Here is a 17,387-nt window from a genome sequence, read left to right as displayed (position 1 = left end):
CACTGAAATCAGTTTGTATGTCACACACAAATAATTAAAGGAGAAAGCAGAAAAGATATATGCAGAAATGTCTGATTTTAAAGATGACAATGTTGTTCTAAAAGTTTACATATGTTGAGAGCCAGAAGAAAATCATTTAGGCTGATTGCCCTGTACTTTAATGTTCACTTGAAATACTTTCTTCATGTCTTTATCCTTTATTGGAACATGACCCCTTTACCACATGGTGAAAAGCACTTTGTCTCCACACGCTCAAAGATTCTGAATCAAAATTTAAGCCTGAGGAGACTTTTTGATTTTGTGTGTTCAGCATTGTGACCTAATGCCCAATGTCTGTTTATGACCTACTCTATGTATAAAGTGTAATTTTCATTCCAGTAATTCTGTCGTCAGTGCGATTACTGTATCTGAAGAAACAATTATCGAGGTTCAAAGCAAAAAAGTACGTTGTAATTCTGCCATAGAACAATCTGCCTTTCAAGATTGTGGTTAAAATTTTTGCTTTTCTAAGTATTTGGAATGTTAGTTTTTAAGCATATTTAACCATTGTGTTACCCTATGGCAGTAAACCTTAGCAGAAGGCAGACAAAAAAACTAATGAACAGATTCAGGTTTTATTCTTCTGCTATAGCCTGAATTTCTGCTATGTGTCTGTCAGCTCATGTTGCTTAATTAACATCAGTAATTATGCTTATAATGTGTTGTAGTCTGCCAGTCCTAATTTGCTAATTTTCTGTTCATTTTGAAACCTAGAGCACAGCATATGTTTCGCCAAGCCATGCGTACGCCATTCATTTGGTTCCATGTGGTCCCTGCAGCAAATAAAGAACAGTACGAACAATTGTCCCAAAGCGAGAAGAACATGTACTACTCCAATCGGTTCAGCCCCGATTCCCAGTATAATGACAGCAAAAATATTCACAATTCTGGACTTCACACGTTACAAAGAATGTCTAGAGCGGGTAACCAGTCTGATCAGACTGAGTCCTACTCACAGCTACCTCATAGTGTGAATTCATCAGGGAAACCACCTCCGGGCCTGGTACCGTCACCTCAGAAAGTTCTCACCTCCACTGCAAACAGTGGGTATAACACCAAAAAGATAGGGAAGAGGCTCAGTATACAACTAAGAAAAGGTAAGGCACCAGTGCATTTCTCATATACTTTGAGATTTATGGGTGTAGTGTATGTCCTTGTGTCCAGTGCCGTTATATTAAGCATGGCAGTTTGCAGTAGGATAAGAATGGCAGTGGATTGATTTCTGAAACACAGATGCTACTCGCGTTCCCAAACCAAACGGTTGTGTAGTCCCCAGCAGCAGTCTTTCCTTGCGTTCAGTGTGTGCAACATATTTACAGAAGATCATTTTTGCAAAGGCTTTGACATTGTTTCCTGTTAACTAAAAGAGAAGTGCCATGGCTTTTACAGCTTCTGTTGGCCAAGACCCAAGGAGTGAAGAACTATTTAACTAATAAAAGTAAATGAGCTAAAATAACCTATATTTTATAATTTCTGTATATTTTCTGTATACTCTATATTTTCTGTGTTTGCTGTGTATTTCTGAACTTTGTGGTTAGCATGACTTTTCAAATTGTAGTTTTACTGTTAGATTTCAAAAGTCTGTTGAATTGAGTTAGTAATATGGACTTTCTCATTTCTAGCTAGCATGTTTTCTTTTAAATCCTCTGGGATGTGAAAGTTGTTGTTTAAACTGTAGAGATGAAATGTGATATTTCCTATCTGTTGTAATTTGAATAAGGGTGAGAGACTGTTTAAGAGCAGAGAAGAAAGTGGTGCATGCTTATCTTGACATCTGTCTTGTATGTATATACTACATGTAGATGCAATGGTACACCCATGGAATTTTTATCATATGTTAAATGCCCTTAGTGAGAAAGTTTGGTATTTTTATAGAGTTACCATCTAGATGCTTTCAAGATTGTTTAAATTGCAGTAAAATGGCTTTAGATATAAGTATTTCTTAGCTCCTGATAAATGATTTTTAAAGGATTATGCATTCTGTAAGCTATGTGACATTAGAAGGAGCATGTTTAGGGTAGGTATAATTTTGTCTCTAGGAACAAGAACAGTATTTACATTTTGCAACAAAAAGTTTACCTGTGTGACAACATTCTTCATGAACTTTGTTTTCCCCATAGGAAATTGTATTTTCCTAGTGTTGATAATGTTTTATTATTATTTTAGTAGAAAGACATCAAAGACAATGCATTGAATGGTAGAGATTTTAGTTTCACAGGTGCCAGGCTACTTGTCACATTATCATAATGCTTTCTTTTCTATGAACTTCATGTGAACCACCAGATTGAGTCTTTCTGGTTGCTGAATTTTAAGCTCCACAAACTTAGATGACATAAGGTTGAGTTGACAGTTTGCTTCTGTTGTTGATGCTCCTTCAAGAAATACTTGAGGCCATCAGCTCAAGTCAGCCTGCTTGGAAAAGCATTCTCCTATTAGATGCGTAAGGAGTTGCTGTGCTTACAAGTAAGCTCTCAGTCACTGCAGACTTTTACCTATTTTTTTTTTTTATTTTTTTATTATTATTATTTTTTTTTTTTGTGTGTGTGTGTGTGTGTGTCCATTGGAAGCCTATAGAAAAGTCATTTGGACTCCCCTAGCCAGGAGTGTAAATACAGTTTCCAAATAATTTAAAAGCATATACAAATGAACACGGAATATTGAAAAATGACATTTTTTGCATAAAACGTGACAGAAGTTATAAGAGATTGTAATTTCTATTTATTGTGCATACTCTGACTGTGATACGAGTCTGCATTTTGATCCTCTTTCACTGGATAATATTCATCAATAACTACTCCCCGAGGTTCTTTAATAGCTTTGCCAGCACCACTATTTTAGATGGTTTTGGAGAGGTGGAGATGCCTGGTACTTGCTGATGGAAAGTGATCTACAAGATACTTTAACATCTAGTTCACATTAGAAAAAATTTCATGTCTCTTCCACTAATAAAAGCTTTAAAATCTGTATCTGAAATATATTTCAGATGTTTGCAGGGAATATTTGCTTTTACTGCTCCTTATATGAGAATAATACGTTTGAAGAAATGACACCTAGCTCAGATTGTGGAGAGACAGAAAATATTCAGTGTTCTGCTTTTTTTTTATGCATGATGATATTAAAAAAATAAATATCTGTGCATAAAGAAGGATACCTTTATATCACTGCTGTCTTTCATGTGTTAGGATTTTCTGTGAGAAGAATTAACAATGTGAGTGTTAATATGCACTGCAAGGTCTCCCTTTTTGTCTTTTATCTGATCACTCTGAGAACATAAATGTGGAATAACAATCAAAGTGAAACACTTAAGTATCCCCCAAGTTGTTTGTTACAAATACAACAAGGATGTTGATCATTTCCAATTGTTTCTAATGAAAGATGTTGTAATAACACAAAATTAATGGAAACTTAACAAATGTGCTTTCTTTGTGGCTAACAGACACCAACTATCATCATTAAATTAAAAAAAATGTGCACTGAGATATACAAGTTTCATCTTGAAATTCACTTTTTATTTAACCTGGGTATTCCGGTTAATGATGTAGTATATACGAATTTACTCCTTTTTAATACAAAGAGAGCTTTATCACAGATGTTTTTCTATATATTGCATGAGCTATATTGTATAAGATGGTGCAGTAAGATAGCCCCACAGTATGTGCTTCTGTAATTATGATTTCTTAATATTTATTGCTGTTTTGGCATTTTAAAATAACCTGAACTTTCATAGGATTTAGCAGTTTAATAAAGTCAGAAGAGAAGGTCAGTCATATGTTTCAGTCAATGCAGAATGTTTGTTGGCTTTTCTAAATGAAAATGGATATCTGTTTATCTTTCCTTAAAGGGCAGGGCCTGAACTTTTAGCATATAGATGTAGGGTTTATTACCGATATTCGAATGCTATTAAGGGTGTATAACAATCTGGCTTAATAGTTCACACAAATTAAGATAGCACAAGAGATGACAGCCATCCTGTTTATATATATTTTGGTGTAAAATCATAGTAAGTACAAATAAGTAAAGAAGTACTTAATAGCTAATATATAGAGAAAATGCAATCACTGATATGACAGCAGCAATGTAACAAGTGGCAGGACAAATTTTGATCTCACATACAAAGTGCAGTTCCAGTGATTTTTTTATTTTTTTTATTTTTTATTTTTTTTGCCTGCAAAGAGAGAGAAATTTAGACCAGCGCTTATAAGTAATAAATATCCTATCATTCAACAAAGGATTCTAAGGCTCGAGTCTCTGAGCACTTGTGGCATTTAACCTGATGCTCACTAAAGCATTCAAAATGTTGCTTTTCAGTTGGGCGTTGTATTAATCAGATTTCACATATACTGTTTTTTTTTACATCACTGTTTTAAGAAAAACCTGACGTGCTCAATCTTTGAATTAGCTTCCTCAAATTTGATTGCCCTTAAATATGGTAATACTCACTGTGTTGGATCATATCTATCTATAACTACATTTTTGTCTGACTAAACTGATCAAATCATTCTTTCGCTGAAATGTCAAACCTGAGCTCTTGTTTTCAAAGTTGATTCTTTTCTATGTTGGACAGGGAGGAACCTGATGAGGTTTAAGTGGAGCAAGTGCACCTGGGAAGGAATAGCTGCATGCATCATTACAGATTAGGGGATGACCTGCTGGAGATGGCCCTTGTGGCCAAGGAAGCCAATGGTATCCTACCTAACTGTGCAACCTATTGTAGGGTACCTGCTTTAGCAGGGGGCTTGGAAGGAAAGTCAAGAGATCATGAAGTCCAACCCCCTGCTAAAGTAATTCTAGTTCCGTCAAATATTATTGTTTTCTCTTTGAAGTATTCTGTGCAACTGGGCTTCTGCCCATATCACCCAGCTTCCAGAGTACAGCTTAACTGCCAGCCATAGCTCAAAGAGTATTTATCTCTTGCAAAATATTATAGCTTCAAGAGAAATAAGAAATAGAAGTAAAGAACAACCTTACAGCCAGAAAGCTGTAGGAATTGCCAGGTCTGTCACAGAAAGGACCTTGTAGCCGTGTTCTAGGAGTTACTTAGACCTGAAGGAGGCACTTTGTGCACAACAGAGAAAAATGTGTAAATTTCATACGTGAGGAGAATTACAAGACTTTTTGCTCTTCATTTTCCTCTTGGATTCCCATTTGCTTGTTCCCCCATCTGTGGTTGTTAATGTTGCCTCTTGTTGCAGCTTGACACTGCAAGACCTGCCAGGCGCCTGGGCTCTACACAGCTTAGCACCACAGCAGTTAGCCTTGCAACACCCCTCTTTCTTAAAAAAAAGAAATCATTAGAGACACAAATGAGTTGTTATGGATAGCTTCTAAGTATGCTAAATTAGAATATAAAAAAGATATTAAGATATATAAAATATAAGGATATTAAGATAATGAATGCATCCAGAGGACAGCAAAACTGGTCATAGAGCTGGAACCGATAGCAGGATGGGAACAGCACAAAGATGTATTAGGGCAGTTCAGACTTGGTTCAGGAAAAAAATTCTTTACCTTGAGGGAGGTCAAACACTGGAACAGGCTTCCTGGAGAGGTGGGTGACTGATGCCCTGTGCCTGTCAGTGTTCAGGAAGCATTTGGATAGTGCCCTTAAAAATACATTTAACTTGGCTAGCAATGAAGTGGCCAGGCCATTGGACTTGATGATCTTTGTAGGTCTCTTCTAAACAAACTGTTCTAAAATTACATCATATTTGCTATAGAGTAAAGCACACATATAGAAAATCACTTGTTTTACTTGTGTTAAGTGGTTTATACAGTGCAGCATAAAACACGGAATCCTAAACTGAACTTGACTATTAAGTTACCCTGCATTATGTATCTGAACTGTACAGATTTACATGCATTTTTCATCATATTCTCTTGTTTTCCCACATGTTTTTTTCAGCCAGACTTTGAACTGACATTTAAAATTTTTATTTAAAATTTCTTTTGAAATGATTGAAATGTTCTCTTAGAAGCAGACTGATTTTAGATTTTCCTTTGAGATGCAGTAGTGGCGCTTGTCACTTCTGAGATGTAGTAGATTCCTCACTTGTTTAAGTGACCTTGAGAAGTAAGATTCAGAAGTGAAGTGAATAACTTTTGGCATTTACTGGCCACTGAAGAAGAATAATCTGCATCAAGTTTCACCTTTCCACTTTTCCTTTCATACTTCTGATCATTGTTTACTGGGAGACTAGAGAGAAAGAGAGAAAGAGAGAGAGAAAGAAAGAGAGAAAGAGAGAAAGAGAAAGAGAAAGAGAGAAAAAGAGAGAGAAAGAGACAAAGAAAGAAAGAGAGAAAGAGTGAGAGAGAGAAAGAAAGAAAAAGAAAGAAAGAAAGAAAGAAAGAAAGAAAGAAAGAAAGAAAGAAAGAAAGAAAGAAAGAAAGAAAGAAAGAAAGAAAGAAAGAAAGAAAGAAAGAAAGAAAGAAAGAAAGAAAAAGAGGAAAAGAGAAAAAGAAAAAGAAAGGGAGAATGAAAGAAGGAAAGAATGTTCATTCTAAACCATACAACTGCATAAAAATGGGCATGCAATTATTTGTATTGTTTGGGTGTGTGGCTGCAGTAATTTTATAGACAGCTAAGAGACAGACTTATTAACAGTCATTTGCATGCACAATTATGCTGATATTCTGAAAATATGGAGCTTAGAGTAGGGGCAGTAAAACAACCTTACAGGAAGTATCTAAACTTATCTTGCTTATATTATTGAAGACCCTAATGATGAGAAGATCATGTTTTTTGTTCTGTTCTTGCCTGAGGTTCAGTCCTTAACAAAATCTACTTTCTAGGGTAAAATAATAGGATAATTATTTTGGAAATCATCCGTCTACCCACGGACCTCAAGGAACAGTCCATGGTGAAAAAGCAGGAATCTGAAATGCTTAGAACGAGAGCATTTACTGTGATTATTCCCATTAAATGCTCAGCCCTTCTAGTTAGTTTTGTTGTACTGTTATCTCTCTCCTTATAGTTGATAATTTCATAATCCAATGCTTTCATTAAGTGGGGATGTTTTATTTTTTTTTTTTTAATTCAGTTATTTAAGCTACTTTGTGTCACAAACTGCTAATATTTGTAACCAATATCCCTTATTATTTTATGAAACTGAGATTGCGTTCTTTGTCCATGCTTTTTCTGTACAGTCCTTTTTCATCTGGAAACTGTTCACCCACATGGATTTTCCATATTTAGGATGTTATAAAATTTTCTCTTCATCCCTTGCATAAGTAATAGCAAATTGCCCAATTGTCTCATTATCAAATATTTTGATAAAATTATTTTAGAGGTGAGATTATTTTTTAAATGGAGGGAGATCTGTATGGAAGTACCTGAGAACTCATGTACATTTTCTTAAATTAGTGGAGAAAGAAGAGCATGAATTACTTCAAGCTATGCTTACACTCCTGAAGGGGATAATACTTTAAGAGATGTATTGTAAGTAGTGGACAGTATTGGTCTTTCAGATGTTCCTTATTCAGTCTCTGAATTGATGTCCTTTAGAGAGTGACAGGAAAGCACTGGAAGCAATGTTGTGGTGACTGCTTTTTGTCTTATGTTCTGGCAGTATTTCTCCCCAGTGGCCCATTTTGCTCTGGAGAATTTAGGCCTGCTGTTGATGCTGATTGAGGACTGCACAATTTTTGATTCAGAGGGGCCTTAGAAAACAGGAAATGTTACTCCAGACACTCTTTGTACAGCCTAGAAGATAAACGTAGCGTTAGTGAGAAATTAAACACTTCTTCACTGGGAGATAACAGAAAATCTAGCAATCTCCTGTAAGGTTTAAAAATTATTTTAACATCCTATCAGTTTATGATTAGACTAATTCCAAATGAGAAGATAGTGTTCATTTTGAACATATGTTTAATGAATTCCATGAAGGATTTTTTTTTTTTTCCCATATCTTATTGCTAATAGAACCAATTTTCTCCAAAGCAACAACTGAAGCATCAAATCTGTCTCAATTCTCTTAGTACAGTGCAACTGCTTTACTATTGCTGCTTCCGTTTTTATTCACCTAGGACTACTTTGTCTTCAGGTCGGAGCTGGCTGAGCACTTTCAGGTAATGTGACCTTAGGAGGTGGCTCAGAATAGCAGTCAAAAAAAAAGGGGAGCTCTAACTTGCTGAGAGAGCTGCTGATTTATCAAAAGGAGCCTAAGAATTTGCATTACACAAATTAGTGGGTAATTTTTAAACGTTATTATCACTTGGTGTAATTTGATAGTTGTCAGAGATGACAGCTATAGAGAGAAGACAACGTATTCTACTGTCTTTGATTTCAACATCTCTAAGAGACTGAGTTGCACATAGCTTAGATAATCTAGACCTTGTAAGCTAAAGCTCCTGGCTTTGAGTAGGATGACTCTTGTGTTTTCAAAAAGATGGAAATTTCTTCTTTTTTCACCTCCTGTTCTGGTTTGGCATGTCCAGTTTCTCCCATTTTAATGCTTTTTTTTTTTGTTTGTTTGTTTGTTTTTTGTTTTTTGTTTTTTTTTTATAAATCAGATGTATCAGAGGTGTCTACAGCATGTTTGCACAGTTACCTTGTTACTCTACCTCACAATTTTAGCTTCTCAGGAATGAATATGTTTTAGCAATGGGGAGATATTGTTTTATCCGTTGCTGTTAATGGTGCAACTGAAATGCATGTAGCAGGGATAACTGAATTAATTTTGTGTATAAAAAGAAAAAAAAAAAAAAAGCTTCAGAACAATCCAGACACTTAAATCATATTTATTGTTGGCCACAGTCAAGCATACCCATTTATCTCCCTGTGTTGTCAATCCTAACTTAAATATAATTAAGTATGGCAGTTTGTGAAGCTGCATTATCCAGCTAGGGGCAGCTCTAGTATACCAGTAGCATAGTGAAGCTGTGAAAAAGCCAGCTGAAAGTGACAGGCAAAAGCTGCCTCATACATAGCTCTAGAAAGCAGCAGAGCAGAATAAAGCCCAGTCAAAGCCCTCTCTTTCAGTAGAAACAAGTAATTATAATTTTATTCTGCTGATATCTGGACTCAGTGTGGATTTTCAGCCTTCTTCTCACTTTGGTAGAGGCTTTCTGAAGATTTGACAGCAGAAAGTGCCGCAGTTTAAGCTTATATCCTGTGCACATTTGTAATGTGAATGTTTCAACTTCTGTTGTTTTTTTTCTGTGGGGGCTTAAAGTGGAGGGTGTGAATGAGGCATCTGGAATGACACCATGATCAATTTGTGGGAATTAAGCTTATTAATAATGAAATATTGTCCTGGGCATGCTGTCACATTCTTATATCACTTTCAAAATCTTACACATAAAATATGTATTCGAACAGCAGTATTCTACTCAGATGCTTAAATTAAGGAAGAGTTAAATTCCGTAAAAAGCAAAGATGATACTTAAAAAAAACCCCAACCTTTCACTTTTATAGATCATTTTCACATGTTGCAAGGAGCTAAAGAGATCTATGAATGTTTGAAGCATCATTAAAATTGTGAGGTCTCCAATGCAAAATATGGATGTTAAGAGATCTAACATTTTTTCATCTGTATGTAATAGCACTGATAAATTTTATATCAGTCTGAAAATGACTGAAGACTTTCAAATTCAAATATCATTTTTTCCCCCATCTATCTTGAATGCTGAAGACATAAGGAAGGGAAGTTGTGTCACTGAATTTGGAACTGATTCAAATTTCCTGAACCATCTGAGCTGCACGCACTTGCAGTGGGTAAATTAGGACTTAGATACTTTCAAGATGAAGACTTTAAAAGTTTGTGTTTCCCAACCCTCCGTCACCTGTGTCAAATTCTTGGTAACAAATTAAATTGTATTACATCTGAGTCAAATATGATTGTGCAGATTTAAGGAATATGTATATAAGCTAATACCAACCACGTTGGACTCTTCCTTCCTTTTTGCATGTGTGAATATTAACCTGCTTAACAGAAAAACTTATCTTAGCAAATGAATGTGGGGAAGATTAAGGCCAAAATTAATTCAGGCTTTAATTTGAAGTAATTCTGTGTGTCTTTCACACAGGATGCACTCAGCTTCCCAGAGGCTCCAGGTTGATAACTGTTGTATAAAACCAGTGACTGTCCTCATGATTTTATACATATACTGTATTGTGCAACTTTTAGGGGCCATATCTATGCATGTGGAAAGAACCTCAGGTAAAAATGATATAGCTGAGACCTAACTGCAAATTACCTCAGTCAGTCAGATAAAAGTCTAAAAATCTGAAATCTAAATCTAGATTGGTCATATGGATGCCTGCCTTGAACTGTAGACATGTTTTGACAACTTCTCAGATGTTTCAAATTGATGATGTAGATTCTGCCACTCTGGAGGCTCTCTGCCTGTCTTATTTTCATGCTGACTTAAGTATTCTGAGTGGACATGATATGATGTGTAATGTTGCAGGGACTTCAACCTAGAGTTTCAAAGGTTGTCAGAAACTTTGGATGAATTGCTTCAGAGGGAAGATCACAAATGAGCTTTTCATGTAGTAGGAAAGACTTCTGTTTGTCCTCTCAACTTGCAGGTTGTAATGCTGGTGGGGTATTGGCATAAGGTACACTTCAGGGATGAATGTTTTTTATATACAAGCAGGCTTTGTTTGCCATATCTACAGGACTTTCTTGCAGATTTATCAAGATCACCTTAGAGGTCTCTGCTTGGCTTCAGTCTGCATCAGCCAGGTGTTGTCAATCGCCACAGTGCACTGCACAACCTCTGGGCCTGGCACCAGCCAGCACATTGCTGTGTGGCACCACATGTGTGGGATTTGCTAAGAGCCAGGCCAGAAGCCCATAGGACAGAGGAGTTACTGAAGAAATGAGAAGAAGGAATGAGACCAGGAAGTTACGTTTCTGTCCATTCGTGCCTGTGCCCATATGGGAGCTGACAGGGCTTCTGTATCAGGACTTGCTGAAGGAGTTGCAATAGACAATGAGGGGATTATTGACAATATCCAGATTGACATGGGGGAAGGTGGTGAGAGGACATCAGATGTGCTTTGTTTTGTTTCCTTGTCACTCATCTAATCTGAAATAGAAAGTTGGAAATATGGCAGTGACTTGGAAATCATAAGAACAGTGAGTTATATGAAGGGCCTGCTAAGCTACCTGTGCCAAGAGTCAGTACTTCAGTTATTTTGTGTTTTTTTTTTCCCTTCTCCTGTACAGTAACTATTATATATACATATATATATATGTATTTTTCACGGATTGTATCAATGAGATATTTATAATTTTGCTGAATGAAATTAAAATACAATATAAAATGTAAAAAATGCATTTTAACAAGTAACATTCTACATTCTTTATGCAGGTACAGAAGGCCTGGGATTTAGCATTACTTCAAGAGATGTTCCAATTGGTGGCTCTGCTCCAATTTACGTGAAAAACATCCTTCCAAGAGGTGCAGCTATTCAAGATGGGAGACTAAAAGCTGGAGACCGATTAATTGAGGTGAAGTTGCATTGCATGTCTGTGTTTTGGCATGAACCCACAGAGTAATTCACTCCAAAAACTCTCAGTAGCTTATATGATAGGGGAGTAGTGTTACTGAGAAAAAGGCTACTTCCCTCCTGAAGGGAGGATGTCCTCTAGGGAATTAAATTTCCCTTAAATTGGTGCAGAGCAGATATCTTCCTGCAGACCTAGCTGGCATGATATGTCTCCATCCACATCTCTTCATTACTGTCCCTTAGCCAAGTGATACTGGAGGTACAACTGAGATTTGTGTAACTGCCTCTCTGTGCCCTAAGTTTACTGCAAAACTGACAAAGTCAGCTTGAATTATTTCTAGAGCACATAGCCTTCTGTAGTTATTGTAAATGCTGAAGGTATATCAACGTAACCTGGATGACATAGGTAGGAGATTAAGAAGCTTCTAGGAAGACGATTATGGCATCTCAACTGTGTGAGCTGTGATCTTCTATGAGGGGAAAGAAGAAGATGGTTTGCTAACTTCTGAGCACTGAGTTCCTTTGCTTTACACTGTTAATGTGCCCACAGTGTTTATGAAGAGGCCTGAGAATACCTTTCCCTGCCTTCTGCCTTCCTCAAGTTATCTCATGCAATCATACCATGGAAAATTTTCCATTACATACTCCATACTTGGCTGTACTGTGTAAAGTGGCATATGGAGTCCAAGGGGTCAGATTACGGAAAAATAAATAAATTAAAAAAAAATCCTGTCCCTATGTTGTTTTGGGGAAAAAAAGTTTTCTAGTTTTGGCACAATTTATTTTACAAGATATGTTTAGAATGTATGTATACCAACAATGCAGAAACAGGATCATCTTTGGATCACACGTTGGTTTTCATGAAAAGGATTTTATGCAGAAATTCATGTAAAAATACTGGTAAATGAAATTGCTGTAGAGTATACTGTGAAGTGTTCTGTTGTTGCTTAAGTGCAAGGAAACATTGCTGTCTTGATTCTTGTTTGTATTCATATGTGAAGAATGCATGTTTAATTAGTAAGGCAACATCTGGCATAATTTCTTATGTTCTTGAATGGAAATGAGAAAGAAAAGTGTGATAAATAAGAGTAGTGAGAGTTGAGAACAAGAAAAAGAAAAATGTGAAGAAAGCCAGAAAGGAGACTGACTAGAAGAAGGAAACAGCAAAATAGAGAAAACGACTATAATATTAAATGTGAGTATTTGATAAAAGTGCTTTGAGGTTTTGATAGTAATTTGGCTATAGTTATTATCCTGGTTTCTGAAATATTTATAGACAAAGTGTATCTGGTCTGTTTTTGAAGATCACATAAATATGGTTTGAGTTTATCTATGTGATTTATTTTTCTAATTTACAGCAATTTCTGTAAGTGATACTGAGCCTGGGAGCGGTACTTTTCAGTGGCATTTTTTTTTTAAATACCAACCCATGAGATTCAGATAAATTTTCAACATGAATTCTAATATTTTTCCTACTTTAGAGTCTAATTAGTTTCTAATATTTCCTTTGTCTCAGGTAAATGGAGTTGATTTAACAGGCAAAACTCAAGAAGAGGTTGTGTCCTTGCTGAGAAGCACCAAGATGGGAGGGACCGTCAGCCTCCTGATTTTTCGACAGGAAGAAACATTCCATCCAAGGGAACTGGTGCGTAAAATAGAGAGAAGCTAAGAGATTTATTTAGATGAATGTGAGCAAATGATCTGATCTTGTCGCCTACTAGTAAACACATGTGGCCAGCCCTGCATATAAGGAAACAAAATGGTATTTACTTTATTTAGGACATTTCACATGAATGTTTATTATTATCTTTGAGATCTAGTATTGGAATTAAATATTTGTTAGTAATGTATAAGTGAAAATTTTACTTTGAGTGAAGATGTTTGCTGTAGAAGAAGCTATTGGATGAACTCTCTTTGAATGCATGGAGACAAGCTATTATTTCATATCTTTCACATGGACAAATCTATGTTTGAAAGCTTGCCATTTATCCCACTACTTGCTCACTAAAATATTTCAGTGCATATACTATTATGCCAAAACAGAATATGTAAATACCTAAAAAGTGGAATATATAAGAAACAGTAGCCTTTTTTGAATATAAATTATATCTCTCTATGCAGCGGAAACCCTGCAGTTATTAATTTAGCTGGATAATTCAAAAAATGTTTCTGAGAAATTTACATCAAATGGAAATAAAATGATGTTTCATATTGTACCTGTTCCACTTGCATAGTGGAATATGTATATACAGAAATTTCTCTGATAATTATTCAAGATAATTTCTGTTATGAAAAGATAGACTGTGAATGTAGCAGTCTTACTTTGTTCTGTATTCAATTAAACTGCTGAAGTTATTTATTATTTGTATTATCATAGCTACGTATAGCTCTAAAATAAATTATTTGTCTGTATTATCATACAAATGGACAAATATAAGTGGCTTGTAGTGTGATGAATATATTCTATCATTTTTCTATTGGCTTTGTGTTATTTTGAATGCAAAAATAATACATTTTTGTTTGGCCATTTCAAGACATTTAACATTAGTTTTTTATTTTCAAAAATACAATTAAACCTAGTAAGACAAAATGACAGGGAATGATGCAAATGTATCACAATTTTAGCTCAGTATACTTGGAACATGACTTAAAGTACTGAAGCATATAAGTGCAAGTTAAAATGAAGAGAAATGAACAATTTGAAGTCCTATTATACCCTACATTATTGCTGCACCCGTGAAAGCAATCTCTTTATAATTTCCTATGATGTGTAATTTTCACAGTATTGCTATCTTTCATAAAGGTGAATGAAAATGCTTTTTAAGTTTTCTAAATAAACTTAGAAATAAGAAAATATATTAATTCTGTGTATATTATTTCTATACTAAAGATAGGAAATTACATAATTAAATAATGCATAATTTAACGTTCTGTTTTGTTTGAATGTCTTGTAAAAACGATATGATGTGAATATGGCAGGTATTTAACCATAGTAATACTTGATTTATGCTAGAAAATAACATGAAATTAGCTGCTTTATGTGAGTTTAACCTCGGTACCCTCCCTGCTGCTGCTCAGTTGATACTCTGAGCTATTTTGGCAGGCATCAGGTTAGAGAAGCCAGATCTGCATGTCAGGTGGGCTCTTCGGTCAGGGGGTCAGTTTTGACCTGCTGTACATTTCTGCAGCTCCAATTGAACAAATTGCACTGTGAGGATCTGACAGTATATGGGTGTGATGATTCTCTGTTGCATAAAGATGTGTTTGTTTGCATTTTGACTTGAAGAAATGTTAGGTATGCTCTGCTGACAGCTGTCAGCAAGCGCAAGCAGAATTGCTGGGGAAGGTGTTGAACTAAAACCCATCATATAGGCTGTTCTTTCTTCTCTGCTAAGAAATGAACTTAAAAGGAAAACATATTTTCAGACAGCTCCTCTCATTGACTTTTCCTAGCTTTATGTTGAAGATAAAAGAAAATTAATATTGGATGAGGGAGGAGGATCTGAAATCATGTTGGTTCATCTTTTTGCCATACAAAACTTCTTTGTCTTTCCATCCTTCCCCTATTTCGGTCATATTTTCTACATTTGTATGCATTAAATTTTGCCTTAATGAGATATGTCTCAGAAACTATAAGCATAAAATCATGTTATTTGATATTATCCATCTCATAAAGTGCTGGACTTGCTGTTCCTTGCTGAGCAGCACTTTGTTAAAACCATTTTATGTTTGCCAACATTTGTACAGATAGTAATCCCAATAAAAGAGGTGTTTAAATTTTATGTTTTGGGCTATGGCTACATGAACGACTATCAAAAAGTTATTTATCCTTGGGTTTCTTTGTAAGTAAAATGAAGATAATAAAATTTCAGGAGATTTGTGAGTTTAATGTCTTTGATGCACGTTGCCATTATTGTCTGGAAGCAACCTAAAAAAAATGAGTAGTTGTATATAAAACTTACAGGAATGTTAAACTGAGCCCATTGAGGTTATTATGGGATCTTGTGTTGTCACACTGAGAGCTGTGTGTGTGATGGAGAACCACCATTCAGTGTAGCAGCTTCTATAATACAGATAATGGCAAAAGTAAATAAAATGTGGCCACAATGTATAAAAACAGATTGGATGGACTCCACTCCTAACAGTGAGATCTGGAAGACCAGTTATGCTTCTTCAGAATACCAGGCATTTTATTCCTTTCAGTGTTACCTAACATCAAATATCTAATATCATAGTGTTTGACCACATCACTGAGATTTTCTCATAAAAATCTCATCTACATGCCCCCTTCCATTACGAAAAGAGTGAGGAGTTCTATAATTTAATTCACTGGACTGTCATTATCCTCACAAAGCTAAAGGTAACTTCCTGTGGCATATTTTTGTAGAGCTTGCTACTGTTGAATCTGCTGAGGGACTGGTTTGGGTTACTCAGCTTTTAAGCCGCATAAATTCTCAGTGTCAGCAAAGAGAGATGGGCCTGCAGTTAGTTTCCCATATTGTACAACTGAATTTGTCCATTGCTGCTTGTAGGTCCTTTACGTGTTCTTAGCACTTGCCTCCTTCATCTTCCATTTTGTTGGTTGTTGACTGTAGACTAAAGCTAACTGAATGTTTGCATTAACATTTTACCACTACATTTTCTTGTGTTTAAAAATTTCAATCTTCTGCAAGGCTCCAAAACAACAACAACAACAAAATAAAAAAAATCAAAAAAACTCTAGGTTGTCATTACGGAAGAATATGTGTTTAGCGTGAAAGTGAACATCCCACCAACAGCAAGGTGACCCCTGGGTGTTTAAGGGGGATTTTTGTATGGGTGGACATGGTCTTGGAAGAGCAATATTCCTTATGTGTGGTTCCAGAATTTTTGAGGGATGCAGAATGGTTTTCCAATGATGTATGTTTGCCTTATATGCCCTAAGACACAAATGCAAAGTACAAAAGGGCCCCATCTATGGTATGCTAAAAACACCCTTCTTGGATATCCAGTTCTGTTATTCTGGTTTACCCAAACTTATGGCAAAGAGAAATCCCTTGCTAAAATGTGAATGGATGTTTTTTAAAACAGATATTTAATTAAAATATTTGGAAGGGTTCATCTGGATTGCTGATGTCCTTCTTTGAAGCCCTCAGAGTAGAAGAGGAATGCCAGAGAGAACATCCAAGAGCATTCCACTAGCCAGAAAATGGTATGAGCAGCTGTGGTCCTTCCTTAGCCAGATAGCTACCTTCCTCATAACCAGAATAAGCCAGGTGCACTGGCCTCAGATTGCTGGAGGTTTTTTTTTGTTCACCTCTCATTTAGTGCTAATTTAGAAAAAAAAATTGAATCAGCGTGATGAATGCTCTTCATTTTTCTCTTACCATTTCATGTCAGAATTAGACCTCCTTGCTTATCCCCCTACTAATAGATAGTTTATGTCGTATATAGCTGTGTTCTTATTCATTTTTCTTACTTTCTTTAGAATGCAGAACAAAGCCAGTCACAAATTCCAAAGGAAACGGTAAGAGCTTTGTCTTTTCCATACTGGAAGACTCACAAATGTTTTGAAACTGATATGGCACTTCTCCATCAAAGTTTCACAGATTCTCCTTTCACATTATATACTGTAGATGGCTCTACTTTAGCTTTACATTTTAAGTGCATTTTTAATGTAATTTCAAATACTGTTTGAATATCATGTACAATTCAATTATTAGGTATGTTCAAACGCTATTTGAAATCACCTCTTTTTATACACGAAGACCTGAAGTTGGATTGGTAATAGTAAGCTCTTAGTTTGTGTTACTTTTGGAAACTTAATTATTTAAAAAATGATTATGAGTCCAAAACTTGAGATACAAAAAATTAAGTACTTTTAATGTAAATCTGAATTGACCTTCATACCAAA

General features: G+C 35.6%; 1 protein-coding gene across 34 annotated transcripts in view; it reads left to right on the top strand.

Annotated features, from left to right (window-relative positions):
• Window positions 1-17,387, top strand: part of PARD3 (par-3 family cell polarity regulator) — a 424,727-nt gene that overhangs the window by 218,647 nt on the left and 188,693 nt on the right. For 22 of the 34 annotated variants that reach the window (XR_014943141.1, XR_014943139.1, XR_014943140.1 and 19 more), the window contains 4 exons: window positions 754-1,136; window positions 11,356-11,495; window positions 13,011-13,139; window positions 16,962-17,000. Coding sequence is in view for 30 of the 34 variants with exons in the window: in XM_085538898.1 (XP_085395024.1) it covers window positions 754-1,136; window positions 11,356-11,495; window positions 13,011-13,139; window positions 16,962-17,000 (691 nt within the window). In the remaining 4 variants the exon portion in view is untranslated. The remainder of the gene's footprint in view (window positions 1-753; window positions 1,137-11,355; window positions 11,496-13,010; window positions 13,140-16,961; window positions 17,001-17,387) is intronic. The other 12 variants (XR_014943142.1, XM_085538903.1, XM_085538900.1 and 9 more) reach the window with 1 other exon arrangement.

Source organism: Coturnix japonica, chromosome 2 (genome assembly GCF_054131305.1).
Source record: "Coturnix japonica strain WE chromosome 2, WE-NBRP24, whole genome shotgun sequence".
NCBI classification, from domain to species: Eukaryota; Metazoa; Chordata; class Aves; order Galliformes; family Phasianidae; genus Coturnix; species Coturnix japonica.
The sequence above is the reverse complement of the archived record's forward strand: the minus strand, read 5'-3'. Positions and strand labels throughout refer to the sequence as shown.